The sequence below is a fragment of the Orbicella faveolata genome, unplaced genomic scaffold, assembly GCF_042242905.1.
Source record: "Orbicella faveolata isolate gen_17 unplaced genomic scaffold, um_ofav_v1 contig_47, whole genome shotgun sequence".
NCBI classification, from domain to species: domain Eukaryota; kingdom Metazoa; phylum Cnidaria; class Anthozoa; order Scleractinia; family Merulinidae; genus Orbicella; species Orbicella faveolata.
This window is the reverse complement of record NW_028301577.1, coordinates 7039881-7056029: the sequence shown is the minus strand read 5'-3', so window position 1 is coordinate 7056029 and position 16149 is coordinate 7039881. Positions and strand designations below refer to the sequence as shown.

General features: G+C 36.3%; 1 protein-coding gene across 1 annotated transcript in view; it reads left to right on the top strand.

Moving 5' to 3' along the window:
- Positions 1 to 16149, top strand: part of LOC110051976 (heterogeneous nuclear ribonucleoprotein L-like) — a 32148-nt gene that overhangs the window by 2230 nt on the left and 13769 nt on the right. Inside the window, exons 2-9 of the mRNA XM_089279353.1 lie at positions 1524 to 1719; positions 6672 to 6720; positions 8109 to 8147; positions 8906 to 8973; positions 11737 to 11833; positions 14298 to 14385; positions 15057 to 15151; positions 15725 to 15800. Of these exons, the coding sequence (XP_089135479.1) occupies positions 1524 to 1719; positions 6672 to 6720; positions 8109 to 8147; positions 8906 to 8973; positions 11737 to 11833; positions 14298 to 14385; positions 15057 to 15151; positions 15725 to 15800 (708 nt within the window). The remainder of the gene's footprint in view (positions 1 to 1523; positions 1720 to 6671; positions 6721 to 8108; positions 8148 to 8905; positions 8974 to 11736; positions 11834 to 14297; positions 14386 to 15056; positions 15152 to 15724; positions 15801 to 16149) is intronic.

Here is a 16149-nt window from a genome sequence, read left to right as displayed (position 1 = left end):
AGAAACACTTGCTGAGTGTGTGGGATATGACAACCAAAGGCATTACTTAATAATCGAATGCCTTCTGACCAATGGGATGCTAGTTTTCTTCAGACTGTACCAAATTTGCATTGGCTCTAGACTTTCATTTGTTCAGAAATGTTATTTGCTTATATTTCTTGGCCAGAAAATCAATATTCTGTCATTTAGAAGCATCTATTAGGCAAACTAAAAAATGCATAATCCCTTTGAGCACTGCAGACCTCCCTGGTTAGAAGACATTTGAGAAAAAAAAATCACTTTTTTGTGTGTGGAAAGTAAAGTGAGCTTTGTCAGTTTATACAGTGTAGAACATGTAGCTTCCCTTTGTATTCAGCCATACGCACAATGTCTTTTATAAGATCAGGCTATCAATAAATTTGTGCTGACCTATGGAAAAATTGTCTAAATCACAAATCGGTGGCCTGGGTGTGTAGTACAGGTGTTGCCAATTTTGTTCAATTATTTTTATCATAGTGTACTTCTCAACTATTACCTCAAATATCTTTCAATCTGTAAAATGACTGCAAGTTACTTGGAATGTTGTACGTAGCATAACAAATACGGTAGAATTTTAGTATTTTTGGTGCTGTCCAGCTCGGCTGACTGCTTTTATTTCTTCTTCCCTCTCTCTGTTCCTTTATGTTATTAAGTATTATTTATATTTTTTGAGATTTTTTTACAAAATTGTAATTTTGAAAAAATAATTGCACATGATAGAAATTGCACTTGTTTCTCTTAACATCCTGCTTCTAAAAGCTACTTGTGTGTCTAGTAAGTCGAGAAGCACTGTAAATTAATATGTCAGTTAAATATTTCCAAGGTTTGTCTTAATTCTTTGCAAAGGCATATCGTTTTGTAGACAAAACTTTGGCTGTAAAAATTGATTGCTTTTTGGGGCAGATGTTCTGCAAAGATGATTCTCAAAAATGTCATGGTTTGATTTATAACCCCCTGATTGTTCATGTGTCACCCTAAACAGACATTGGGTGAAAAATGAAAATGTACTGAATTTATGTTTAATTTCAAATGGCCTCGGGCAGAAAAACATGCTTAAGAAGAAATGTGAATTTTTTATTTCTTTTGCTGTACATTGCTTAAAATTTAATGTTCTCCCATGGCCTGCAGAGATTTTGGATGCTATGTAGAGGTGTTGTGGGATCTGGAGACTGAATCACAATACAAGCTCCCAGCTGCATACAATAGTATATAGACCTGAATGGAAAGGCTTAATTACAAATACTGAAATTCTAAAATATTGTTGGCTCCTTTCCAGCAGAAAACATTTGCTTTCCTCTTCTAGAATCATAACTTTTCTGGCATAACTTGTACTTGATTAATCCGAAGACTTTTCAGTCTCATTCCATTGCTTTCACAGATTTGTTTGGGTTTTTAATTTGTGGTTTTAGCTGAGATAAATGTGGCAGGCAAGATCTCTTTGCATTTAGTTTCCATCATTTGAGCTCATGCATTCATTAATAATTGTACTCGTTATTTATTTTCAGGTTATTCATTATCTCCCAGTTCTTCAGTTTCTACGTTGGCATCAAACTCAAGCCTCACTCTTCCACAGTCATTATCTCTAAATTCTACAGCACATCACAATACGCCTCCTTCGCGTGTCATTCACTGTCGAGCAGTTGCAGATGGTTGTAAAGAAACAGACTTAATAAACGTTCTTCAGCCTTTCGGGAAAATTACGTAAGTATGAAAACCTTTGATTGAGGATACAAGCATAATACTAGATTTCTTGAGAGTTAAACTGTAATGAAAATTTGGCTTCCTAGATTTTCTCTCTCTTGCATTTAAAGGTGCTCTCAGAAAATAAAAATAAAATAAAATAGGGAAGACTGCACAGAGATTTTCATTGCAGCTGAATTCTTGTCATTTATTCAATATATGCACTTCCTATCATGTTTTATTAAACTTTCAAGCTACATTTAGACTTGGGTTCTGGGCCATGAAATTGTACCCCTCCTCTAGATATACTGCAGTGCTCGATCAAAATTTCAATCTTGTTGTTGATTGAAACACTGTTCTTTTAAAATTAGTTCTGGCAATTTGATGGTTCACCGAGACAAATACCCTCAGTGGGCAATTTCCTTTATTCTCATCACTCATCTGCTTGAGAATGTATCAATATTGTTGGGGGAATTGCAATATTGATCAACTTTGAAGTTGTGGGTCAATACCACTGATACATGTATCTTTAAATGGGAAAATGCACATGAGAGGTTTCCTGTAAAATACTGCCCAGACAAATTCCTCTTCAGATACAGATGACATGAAGAAGATGAGAAAAGTCTGTCAGAAAAAACAAAGGGAAAAAAAAACGTGATTACTGTTGCAGAAGTGTTTTCACAACTCAAGGAGGTTACGTTATATTAATTACTTGGGGGCAAATATTGTACCTTGGAGGGGCACTCAGATGTATTGTAATCATGGATAAATTTATGAGTTCATGTAGGTTAAAATGTCCTCCACCTTAGGCAAAATGAAAATGGTATCATCAGGGAATTTTAAAAGCTTTGGGAATAATTCACTGCCAAAGGCCTCAAAAGAAGAGTGGGAAAAAAAATCAATCAATCAAAGCCAAAAACATTTCAATTTAGTGTCATAGCACCTTGGATAGTTTGTAGATTTTCATAATGCTAGAATAATTTGAATAATACAGTTACATGTACACATGTATATGTCCAAATTATAGGTACATGTAATAACTTTTAGAAGTGATTGATAGTCTTGAGTTCTCTGCGTTGCTGTGCAGTAAAACATTTCTGTATGCAGTACAAGACATTCCTGATTTATCAAGAAAACAAGAAAATAACAAAATGTGCTAAACATATATTGTCCTTTGACACCAGCTTAATAATAGTGTATGTAAGGTCAAGCAAATTAACATTAAATGTTCATAATTTTCACCTTTTTTGATATTAAGGTTTCGCCCTGTTAAATAATATCTTACAAGAGAGGAACACTGCTCAAAATTGGAAAAAAAATGCCAAAATTTCCATTCAATGTATTGTTTCCTCCCTTTATCTGTCATTCCATCAGTTCCTAATTTTTTTCATGTAGCCAAACATGTTTTATAGAATTACACTGAGAAACCATGGGAATGGCATTGCTGTGCCACTCACAACAGCCTTTTGTTTTTGCAGGATTTTTAAGCAACATCATCTGCAGACATTTTAAGAGCATTCTTTTTAAAAATGTGAATAAATTTTTAATTACCTTTAACTCAAAAAGTTATTGAGTTGTCACATTTATTTTGCATTTCTGTTTTACCGACTTAACCTTTGACCCCATAATGCTTTTAGCTGCAACAAAATTCACTTAATGCTATTTTAGGCTTAAAGTTTCTCACAGTTAGGTTAAACTTCACAGCTGTCTTTCTCAGTTTTATTACTATCAAGTTTTACAAACTAAAACTATTTGTTTATTTGCTTATGTACATTGTATAGTTTTCTCATAAAATCAAACATTCCAAGCTGACAGATCTTAATGGTTTTCTTATTGTGTTGCAGATTGTTATCTGTTCATGTGCAGCAATTTGCATCAATACATTTCAAAAATATTAGTTAATATTAGATCCAGCAGTTGATTGATTCTTGTGTATGGATGGAATGATTGCAGTCTGTAGTATACGTGTACATGTATGTTCAAGCTTCTAGAGTTTAACACACTTGTAGATAATTCACCCACAGAAGGACAACTATCTCAATTATCCAAAAAGTGAACATGCATCATCTTGAAGGTACACATTGAAATAAACACCCAAAGATTTGACCCCCCCCCCCCCCCCCACCTCTGACCTCCATAACGATGTGTAAACTTGATATGGTGCATTACTGTCAAACTGATGGACAATTTAGCAGGTCTTTTGTCCTCAGAGCATAAAGTGGCAATGCTCCAACACCTTGATTTGTCATTTTGTTTTAGTCTTGAAAATTCTGTAAAAATCACGATGCTTGGATTTTGTAACAGAATACGGCTTGCAGATGGCTACATGTTGATTTCAAGATAAAATTCTTAACCGTAAAAGGTCATGTCACTGCTTTGTTTTTAACATAATTAGACTTGTGAGCATAATTTTTTAGGGTTAAGACAATGACTAATTCTTTTTATAGCCGATTTGTTTGTTTCCTTTGCTTGGCCATTTTTGGATTGGCATTCCATTAAGTATTACATCATTGACGTTCTTCCTGTAGGTGTGGCTGATAAAATAACAGTTATTTTTTGTTGAATTGTAAAATGTTGTTGTCTGGTTTTAAATGTACACATGCACATCATAGAAAGTGCAACAGTGTTAAATATTCTTTGTAGTTAATAATTTTAACTTACTAAAAATATTATCAGAAAGTATTTAACTTTACAAGGGTAAATGAAAGGTTGAATTCTTAATGCAGATTACATTGCCAATTCCTCGTATTTTGACCCTGTACTCGATGATCAAAAGTTCCGCTTCACTGGCTTCTCTGTGGCCGGAAATAGTGAGCTGCCAGTCAGGCTGGCAAAACTGTTAAATGCTCGTAAGAATGTTAGCTTTCTCTGATCGGTTTAGAATAATCTTACAGTTTAATTGTCAGCATGTTCTACACTATTGAAGAAGGATGACATAAAAAGGAGGTCTCAATTACGATTTAATTGAGTTTGATCTTTGATTCCGTATGTTGAATTTGCACTCTATAGGGTGCATAATTTGACTTGAGAGTAAAGTACGTTGTGCATTTTAATTATTTACATTACACTGTACACTTTGATCTGTGGCCAAGTTAAGTCTGGCGACATGCTAGAAAGTGAAATAACACGGTCATGCAATAATATTTTACTGGCAGGTATTTTTGACCATATCCAATGCCGGAACTTATTGAGTTATGATACAGGAGAAAGTCCATCCCTCCTGTCGTATTTGAGGTTCAGGAACAGGAATTTGCCATTTATGGCGTCTAAGAACAAGACTATTACCTTTGATTCAGAAGTAATTGAGCAAAATTGTTTGGAATGTGGAAATAAATGATTTTGCTTTTTTTCCATCTTGATCGAGTGTAATTAAAAGCCTTTGAATAACAAGTTTGAACATAATAGTTATATTAAATAATAACAAGTTTGAACACAATAGTTATATTAAATAAATAAATTAAAATTCTAGTTGTTATTAGAGATATGAAGTGCAGTATCTCAAAGGTGTGCATCTATACTAAACATGCTATATTTTGGCAAACCTATTGTGTGAGTCAAAATATACAGTGGATTCCCGATTTTTTGAACCTCCAAGTGAATCTAAAATTGATTTGAAAAGTCAGATTGTGTGGGAAATCTGGGGTAAAATTACAGTGTTGGACTGAGAGTAGGGAAGCGACTTTTGATTCAACTAAGTTATTGGGAGGTAGGTTTCCACTGTTTGCTGTTAATTAAATGATGTCACAGGGAAGCTAGACAAGATTTTATACACAAGAATGTTTGAAAGCAGTTTCTGAAATTGTTTTCCCATGCAATCTGGACTTTGAACCAAGGGTCAAGGACACTTGACTGTACAACACTAGTACAAATATATATGATTATAGAGTTCCAAAACAATTAAAGTTACACAGTTGCAGTCTTTATGTGTACTTGTTTCATTATACACTGTACTCTGCCATAGGGATGTCATAATTGCTTGCACAAGTAAGTTAGCTTCACCTTCATTACCTTCATCTTCACACCTGTAACAAACTTGTTGCTTTGTGGGTTAATTTATGAAGGCCCATGTATGCCATGTGTGATGCCAACATGAATGAGTGAACAACATGAAATTGCATTATGAATTTCTGACCATAAAATACTAGAGCTGCCATTGATTTAAAATTAATACAGTGGAATCCTGATTTCTCAAACCCTTATTTTTTCGAACCTGCTGATAACTCGAACCAGAAGTTGTTTCCCTCTTCTCAGTCAAACAATGTGATTTTACCCCTGATTTCTCGAACTATTCGATTTTTTGAACCAATTTTTGCTTCCCTTGGAGTTTCAAAAAATCGAGATTCCACTGTATATCTGCGGAGTGTACAGCAATCAATCTCTTTATTGGCTAACTGAGCAGTTTTCATAACCACATCCCAATCAATGGCAAAACTCGAAACACGTGATAAAACTATTTGTTCAAAACATGTGGATTCATCTATGATAACTGTAAATGCACAGTGAACCCAAGCAACAGATTAACGTTGATACTTAACATCAGGGTCCCATAGAGGTATACTCAGCCGTAACAGGTATTACAGGTTGTGGCCCTAAATGACTGCCCAGTACTGTTATTATGTGCTTCTTACTCCAGATCTAGATCTCCTGTACTTTGTTAGGTATAATGTTTTTGAATTTTTTAGTAAACAATAATAGTAATTAAAAAAAAAGTTATTAATAAACAATTATATATTATGGCCTACCTGTATTGATTTTCTGTATTTTAATCTGTCCGCTTGTCAACTCTCATACCATGAGGAAAACTAATTGTTCAACAGTTTAGGAATCATTGTCTTGTGGGGCTTTCTTAAAGAGTGGACTTCATTGCAACAGTTTTGCCCCAGGTCCCCTGCAACTTTACCACTGATTGTCATGTGATTAAAATGTTCTAAGTTTTTTTAATAGGCTGTATGTATTTTCATTTTCCCATACAGATATGTGACATTATTGCCAAAAATTAGACAAGCACTGGTGGAATTTGAAGTAAGTTAACATGATTGCTATGTTAGTTACACAAATTAACATATTTAATACGAAATGCATTGTTAGGAATCTCTTGTTTTGTGTCGTGGGGTGAAATCATGTAAGAGCCTGTGTATAAAATACTGACAATTATGGTATAGTTATTGTTTTTGACTATTACATATCATTCTTGAAAATGAAAATGACTAAAAAATATTAAAATTTCATGGCTGCAGTAGATATAGCTTTGTGCACAAAGAAGCCATATATTTTAAAACGTTTTTCTTACATCAGTGTAATTTAGTGCTCAAAACTTGTAAAAAGTCGAAATTTGTGGCAAAGTTACTGGAACCAGGGCTGTCGATAACGGTCGCAACCCATAACACCTGCTGCGGCTGAGTATGTTTGATACTGTGGGCCCTTGATGTTGTGGGTGAACATGCCTGTTCTTGATACAATTCACCCATAAATCAACGTGTTTGTTATATGTATGAGATCAAGGCTACAGGAGACTCAAAACTTAATGACAGTCCAGGGAACTATGGCTGAAATTTGTTTCTCAAATTGTGGCTTACATTTTCGATGTTGAAAACTGATATTTAGACTTGGTGGTTATGTTAATTTCTTTCTAAATAGCCTAACAAATATCTAGGCATCTGTCCAAAGCATTGTAGGGTCCAAGACTTATTTAAGGTGCCTGCTTGAGTTCAGGTATCTGTCAAAGGACTGGCAACAGCCTAATGTCACCACCAGCAACCATACGTATCTGCCAAGTTTAGTGTGTCCTAGATGCATGTTATGAGCATGTCTCAATATTGCTTTTGGGTCTAAAGCATAATTTTATCCATTATGTTTGTCAAAACTTAATTTCCTGTGCCTGGCTCAAAGTTCTGGGCTAACCAACTTGAAGCATTTGTAAGGAAAATATGTAGATTTTAAGTCTGGTTGAAGGAAGATTTAGTTATAGTTGCTGTATTGGCAAAATGTGGTTATGGAGAATTCCCAGCACCAAGACTATCAGGGGTGTCATCAAGGGGTGTCATCAAGGGCTGTGCACTGGGCAAATTGACCAGCTTTGAGGCTGATTTTGCCTCCTTAGTTTGGAGAAAGGTTTTTCTTATAAAGCAGTGTGATTCAATAAGTTTTGCTTGCCTGTGAATATCAATTGCCAGAAATCCTGCTGCTTAGTTTCCTGTGTGATAAATGCTGAAAACGTCACTGAAACTTCTCAGACTTGTGAAATTTAACTACCAAAGTGTAATGTCTTATAGTGCATGTCAGCAGATCTAAAGTGTGCTGTGTTAAGATCCTAGCACTTCTATAATCTTGAATCACTCTGCATTTGCATTTAAAGAAATGTTTAATTATTACTGGAGAAAAACATGCCTTTTTTCCTTTCACTTTTGCAGGATATTGAATCTCCCATAGCTCTAGTATCATTCTCACAGGTAAGATACACCTGGCACCTGTACATATATATTAAGAGTTGCCTCCATTTGGTGCGGAAATATGCTCGGATATTTGTCCATTGACATTAATTGTCTGTTCCAAGAAGCGAACAGTTTTCCAAGAGCATAGCTCGAGGAAAATTGTGAGCTTTGAGGAATAGATAATGTCCAAGGACAAATATCCAAGCATACATCTGAGAATTCTCAGGCCAAATGGAGGCTATTGTGTTTATTATCCTTCAAATGTTTTTCGCAACACATGTGGTTTTGAAAATTGGGGAATATTACTTGGATAGTCCCTGGGGAATATTCAGTCAGGTGATGCGTTTAGACCAATTGCGCCTGAGCGAAAATATTTGCTGGATTTTAATGTTTGATACATGTATATTACTTTCTTATTGACCTCAATTTCCTGGTGTATTGTGTAGTTCCAGAAAATATCCATACCCCCCCTCAGAAGGGATTTTTTCTAACACCTTCCCACCCCTCTGGAAATTCCAGCTAAGCTTCCTACATATCTTTAAATTTTTTGATCTTCCAGAACCCCCCACCCCCCAGGAAATTCCAATCCCTTCTGTGGGGGGAGTATGGATATTTTCTCGAACTGCATATTTTAATATGCTGTTGCAGTTAATAGTCTGGTGCTTCTCTCATATTTGGCCTTTATCAAAGTCCAAATGATATTCGTCATGCTGTTACCCATGTTCATATTTATTTAATAGTTAATTTTGAATATTATGTTTTTGTTTTATTTTCAGTCAAATACACTCACTGTTCTCGGTAGACAAATGTTCGTGAATTACTCAAAAAGTCAAGAAATAAAAAGGTATGCAGACGTACATGTACAGATAAATTTGCACATGCATGCCACCAGTTAGGAATAGGCCCTTTGCACGATCCGGTCACATGGTACAAAATCACACATGCTGGTGAGCAAGTTGCACAGTGGAACTTCCAAAACAATGCAACTCGTACCAGTCCACTTGGACCTGCCGTTGTTTTGGAAGTCCCACTGCGCAACTTGATCACCAGCATGTGTGATTTTGTACGATGTGACCGGATTGTGCAAAGGGTCTATTATCTAGTTTATAGAAAAAGGCATTCCAATTCAACTCAAACTTGCAGATGTTTCTACAATCTTGGACAGAATAAAATGGAACAATTATCCCCCATCCCCCCCAAAGCAATGATGAAGGCGCGAAGGAGCAAAAGCGTGCCATTTTGGCATCATTGAAATGGGGGAGGGGTGGTCCAGATGTTCCATTTATTTTGTCCAAGATTGTATTTAAGGTTTCAACGTGACAAGACAACGGGAGCCAGTAATTAGGAACTAACATGTCAACACATTTATTGGCAGTACAAGGAAGTGGTGTCTGTCGCAGTCACGCGCGTCAGAACCCAATGGTAACGCTGATAGCTTAAGTTTAGGCACTACAAGTAGAGTGTATTTTGATAACAATGAATAAATAAAAGCGTCATTCTAACCCCAACTTTCCAGAGTAGTACTGCGATTAATAACGAATCATATTGGTGCTCGAAAAGCTCACTACAAACATGCCATTGAAAAAAAAGAATACCGAACGAAACACTGAGTTTCACTACAAATTCCTGAAGACAACTTCGAATTTCACTTTAAGCGAGATGTTTAATACAGAACAATCTGTCGTATTTCACAGGAGTTGATCAATAAAACTGTCGAGTCTGCGAATAGTCGTATCACTGCCATAATACGAAGTAATGACGGAAGACTGAAGTCAATAAAACTACCGTTCTCTATAGGCACGTGCACCATGTTAAAACGATGCTTACACGTTTAAGTGACGGTTTACGACATATTTCCTACAATTTAGGTTGGTTTTTGGACGGTTTAAAACGGTTTTTGGCGATTTAAGCGATCAATAAAATAGAAACTAAGCTAAGAATATTATTTTACTGCCCTGCTACAAAACCGTGCTAAACCGTAAAAAATCGTCAATAAAAACTTGTAAATCGTTGAATTTGATTTCAACGTAGATAAAAATTGTGCAAGACTCTTTTTTATAAAGAAAACTATTCTACAGAAAGAAAATACTTCAATAGGAAAATATCCAATAACTGCCTGAAAAGTTAAGGCTTTCAGAAAAATAATGGAACGAAAGCGTGAGGGCTTATATGGCGCACTGGAGTAGCACGTAAATCGCGGGTCAAGGTGGAGTGTGAGAACTCTCCCAGGTTCGAGACCATTCTCCTCGTCTGCTGTTTTTCTTTCTTTCTTTCTTTCTTTCTTTCTTTTTTTTCTTTCTGCGGGTAAGTTGAAATCTATTTTTTTTTTGGTCGTAAAATCTGCTGGCAAACAGTGCCAATGCACTGCTATCAGTTCACTCTGTCTCCCTCACATCAATGAACCCTCCCTCCACGTGCACCATTGCCGTCCACATATTGCCACCACGTCAGAGGTGCAAAAAAAAAAATCAACTTGTGAAGGTATCGATAAGGTACTTTTAAAAGGATCGCAATTCAAAATTAATTTCTGAAAAACTAAGAAAGCGAGCTTAATCAAAGATGTGCAACGTTTAATATTTTTATTTCCCGCACGCGCAGTACCAACAATAAAAATATATTCGGCTTGGCTAAAGAAATAACTTTGCTTTTGGCCAACACTTCAACACGCACTTATGCATATTCAATTTTCATATTGAATATGCATAAGTGTCATATACATGACACACCAGAAATAAACCATGTCGGGATTTTATTTCAATTCTGCTTCAATCACTCACAGAGATCATTAGATTTATTTCGGCTAACGTTCTTTTCCCTTGGTTATCGAACGTGCGACAACAAATCAGATGTGATCTGCATAGCAAAGATAGCTTCTTGTAACGCCAGTGTGGTCCTCAGACAATCTTGGACAGAATAAAATGGAACAATTATCCCCCATCCCCCCCCCCCAAAGCAATGATGAAGGCGCGAAGGAGCAAAAGCGCGCCATTTTGGCATCATTGAAATGGGGGGAGGGGTGGTCCAGATGTTCCATTTATTTTGTCCAAGATTGTAGCAATGGAGTATTACAGATAAGGGAATGAGGCGGGAATAAAAAATAGAGGATGGGGAATAAGTGGCCCAAAGATAGGTAACGCTTAAATCTGTACATGAGCCAAGCGGCTCATCAGGCTGGTGCTTATCCTGGTTACTGTAGCATGAAGTGACTAGGAGTATTTCAGTCTACTCTTCCCTGGAGGGGAAGCTAGTCCATTGTAGGATTACACCCAGCATCAAGTTCGTCACCACCCATTTATACACCTGGGTGGAGAGAGGCATGTGAGAGTTAAAGTTCTCGCCCAAGAACACAACACAATGTCCCCAGCCAGGGGTCAAACCCAGTCTGCTCGATCCGGCATGGAGTGCACTGACCATGAGGCCACCGCTCCTCCACAGTGGCCCAATGACACCCATCCCTTAGTCTCTTCTCGCCGTGATTTTTGACTTGTTTCCTCTTATTAAATAATCATAACTGCTTATCATTGTGATCGACTACTCTCTAATTGATTTACAATAGATGAAACATTAATTTTTTGTTTTGCATTTTTTTTTTTTTTTTTCCTGTCAGGGATAAAGTTCTTAATGGCGACAGTAATGGAGCTTGTTCTGAAGCTAGTAATATTCTCCTTCTTACAATAATCAATCCTTTACATCCAATCACAGTGGTGAGTACTGGAGACCATTTTCATATGAGTGCCTGAAAACCAAAACATATAAGTCACAACTGGCCACTGACTTCAAATGCAAACAGCAAAGTGAACAAATCAAGAGCTTGAAGCAAAAACATGCAAAGTCCTATAGGTGCCAAACAACAAAAGGCCTTAACAAAGTCATCAGATGAAAAATTGGGTTTGGTTTTGTTCTTGATTAGTCAGAGGTTTTCTGCATTACTTCTTGCACCAATGATAGATAGAGCTACCGTAAGTGAATGCATACCCATAGCTAACACATGAATTTAGATCTTGCAAGCAATAACCCTTACTGTGTAATCCATCGCTTAAGTCAATACAATGGTAAAGAAAATGGCCCTTAGCCTGTTAGCCCATGACTAGTGGATTTCCCAGTTGTCTAGTAAACTGTATTTTTTCACCCTCTTGATATGTCATGCAGAAATTTTTTTTTTGGGGGGGGGGGGGGGGGTGTTCTAGTGTTCTAGTGGGGCCAGAATTGAAAGATTCAAATGGTGTAAAATACTTTCAACTTAATATTGTATGCTAACTATGCAAGGGAGTTTTGTACTTGTTTCCATTCCTGCATTTTTTTTGAGTCAAGTAAGCTGGAAATAAAATCAAATTTTGTCACAACCTCTTAAGATGCCATTCTGAAATTGTGCAGGGAACTGGGGCCAGTTTCAAATTTTAACCAATCTGTAAACTGACACCTCCACAGGAAAGATTGCATTGAGAGTAGTCATTTGACCTAGTTTGATGCCTACAGGGTGAACAGAGACCAAGTTATAGACCTTGAAACATGGTTCAAAATCCATACAAACGTCCCTTAATGTTGAGACAGCATCCCCCAAAACCATATAATCTCTTAAAATTTTTTGTCAGTTTTGTGACAACTGTGAAATCTAGTCATTCACCTACCATTTGAAAGAAGCTGAGATGAAAATCACATATGTTTGCCCATTTTTAAGAGTATCACAGAAATCATAAAAGATTTTAAGAGTTTAATCATAGTTAGTAGAGGGGACAGGTTATGACGCCCGGCAAACATCAAAGGAGCAAACAAAGATGACAAGATTTATGTTGGAAGGTCCATGACTGTACACAATCTTTTGTTTTGCACTCATCCACAATGCATGAATTACGTAACCAGCACGTTTCTATTGGCTAGTTCCTTGGTACAGAGTAAACAACTATTGTGTTTTGTGCACGGTTAAGGCCAAAAAAGTGAACAAAAACGTACAGCAAAGAACTTTGTTGGGTTTCATAGCCATTCCCCTCTATTAAATATGGTTTAATATACGGTTTTGGGGGACACTGTCTCAACATTAGAGACATTTGTATGGATTTTGAACCATGTTTCAAGGTCTATAACTTGGTCTCTGTTCACCCCTAAAAGCATCACACTTAGTCAAATGACTAATCTCAACGCAATCTTTCATGTGGCAGTGCCAGTTTATCGATCAGGTAAAATTTGAAACCCACCCCAGTTCCCTGCACTATTTCGGAATGGCCTATAGACTGTCGCATACTGCAGTACATTGCCATTAATATTTGGTCACCTAATGATAATCAGTTGATTCTATGAAAAACCAACAAACTAAGATGTCATTTATTAGAATACACATGTGATGAACATTTGAACAGCATACTCGGAAACATCCTTGTCATTTCCACTCCTTGATTATGTAATCAAACCAATAATGACTAGAATAACCTGCAAACCAAAAGTTCAAAACAATTTGATATGAATAAGTGGCTCAGGATTTCCACCTTACTGACAATAAACAAAGTGACACTATGTGCCAATTATTTATTGAGTAGAATTAATTTGAATGCTCTGATTGACAGGTGGTTGTAGTGTCAATAATTAACTCTGTTTACAATTAAAACACCTGAGGGCAGAAATGGCTTAATTAGTTATCAGAGAATGCTAGGCTTACATGTAGAATCTCTTGAGATGTTTTGTCTCTCTCAATTAGGCTCTGTAATTTGACACTTGTGTTTAACTATACTCTTTGCCCATAAAAGTAAGAAAACTGTCTTGTAGCAAATGAATACTCCATTCAATTATTTGAAGAAAATTTCAATTAAGGTTTAAAGGTTTCCAATTATATATCTGATGTTATTAACAATTTGCATTATAATGAAGGCTTACAGTTCCAGGCATTATGCATTTGCGGCAAGCAGATTAATTTTACTTGTAAACAAAGTATTTTCAGTGTTTCATAATACATGCATCTCAAAGAAATTATGTCGGCTAGTGTTTGACAGTTGAAAATTGCAATTTGTGACAGTTTTGGCATGAGCTTAAAGCAATTATGATAACTATTATTTACATTGTTTCAACTGAGTATACAGTAACACTGCTATTTCTTAAAACAATTTCAGTTTTCAGATTTGGTCTCTATTGTATGCTTAAAGAATGCCTAATTTATTTTTTCTCTGTTTTCTTTTGCAGAAAGTGCTTCATAAAATATGTAGCCCCCATGGGAAAGTGTTGAGAATTGTGATTTTTCACAAAAACGGATTACAAGCTTTGGTTGAATATCCTTTCAAACATATTTTTAAAATTATAATGTAAAACTTAAGTCCCTTTTTCTGAACTTTTACATGGAAGATTTAAATAAATCCTCCAAGACCTGATCTCAACATGGATATTCTCATTACTAGTTCCCTCCCATTTCTCATATTAGTAATTGGAAGAATATAATCATGATGATTATTTTGCCATGTGTTCTGAAGACCTTTGTGCTTCAGTTTACTTCATATTGATATTTACGGAGGGATAAGATGTTCATCAGTGTTGAGGTTTGTTCAGGATCAAGAACTGCTGTTGAAAATATTTCGGGGATCTTTGAGGATCCTCAAATGTATGTTTTTGAGGACCTTTGTAGCTCTTTATCTGCAATCCCCTCAAGATCTTCTGGGTCCTTATAGGAACCCACGCGGCTTTCAATCTGTGGCCACTGGAGTAACCAAAATTCGTGCCGTGGAAGGGATAATTAAAGATCTTGCAACAATTCCTTAAAAATCGGTAAGGTTCTTGCAAGATCCCTAAGAGTTCCTACTAAGAATTTATTCCAAGATCCTGATAAAATCCTCATCAAATTTTTGAGGATCTTTAAGGATCCTTGTAATGATTCCAACACTTAAGACAAGTAATGTCTTGTTTTGTCTTGTGACTGGGGTGAAACTCTTTCCTTGACAGTCATTACATTTGACAATGTCGAAGCAGCACAGCGAGCTCTTGCAACACTCAATGGACAAGATATATACGCTGGATGCTGTACTTTGAAGATTGACTATTCAAAGGTAGGAACTGAGTTATCTGCTTATACCTGCATCTTGCAGTGATGCACAAATTGCATCATATGACATAGCTCAATGCTACATTTAAACATTGCCCTTCTGAACAAGAATGCGTTCTCAATAGAACATGTTCTTGTTCAGAACACGCTCCAGCTCGCCAGAAATTTTGGCGTTCCCGCAGCGTTCTATTTCGCGTTCCATTTGCGTTCCAATAACGTGTTCCCTGTTAGGTTACTTCTGTCCAGTACTGTACATTTAAACATTCTTCAAAATCCTACACCAGTTTATGTCTTTTTCAACAACCATAAGTAAGTTTTAGGCTAATGACTTATATGGAACAAGTTGTTCATGTACCTGTTGTAAGTGTAAGACCTATCTTGCAGAAACAATTGATGGTGATTGTTTTGTATATTAAAGACATAATTGTAAAAATAAATTAAACTAGTTACCATTTTAGCAAAAATGAAAAGGTGCCAATGAATTGATCAGTGAGTACGTACAAGGTTTTTGTCTACTGTAGCCTCTATCAGTAATGTCGTCCACTAATATCCTTGAAATGGTTTGTTTTATTTTCAGAAAGCGAAAAAGTTAAATGTTTTTAAAAATGATGATGAAACATGGGATTACACTGGAGCACTTAGCAACAACTCAGGTCTGTGATGACAACTTCACATTACATGTATACAAATGCTGAGGCCTGGAATTAACCCACACCAACCCAGGACCAGGCACTGGGGCAGACTTGTTGTGACTTTAGATTTTTTTTATGAATCAGTGGCCACTGACTGCACTCAGGAGCCAATAAATTGATAAATCTGTTAGCCTATGTTTACCGTACAGTACTAACATTTTGAATGTGTAATAGTAGTTTCGCATGTCATTACAACTCAGAGAACTCATATTTTTGAGTTTGGGAAAAGCTCTCTCTTTGTCTTCTGAGATCAGTTGTAATGGTGATATACAGAAAAGCTAGCATTAGGAGTTGATATCCTGTCATCTCA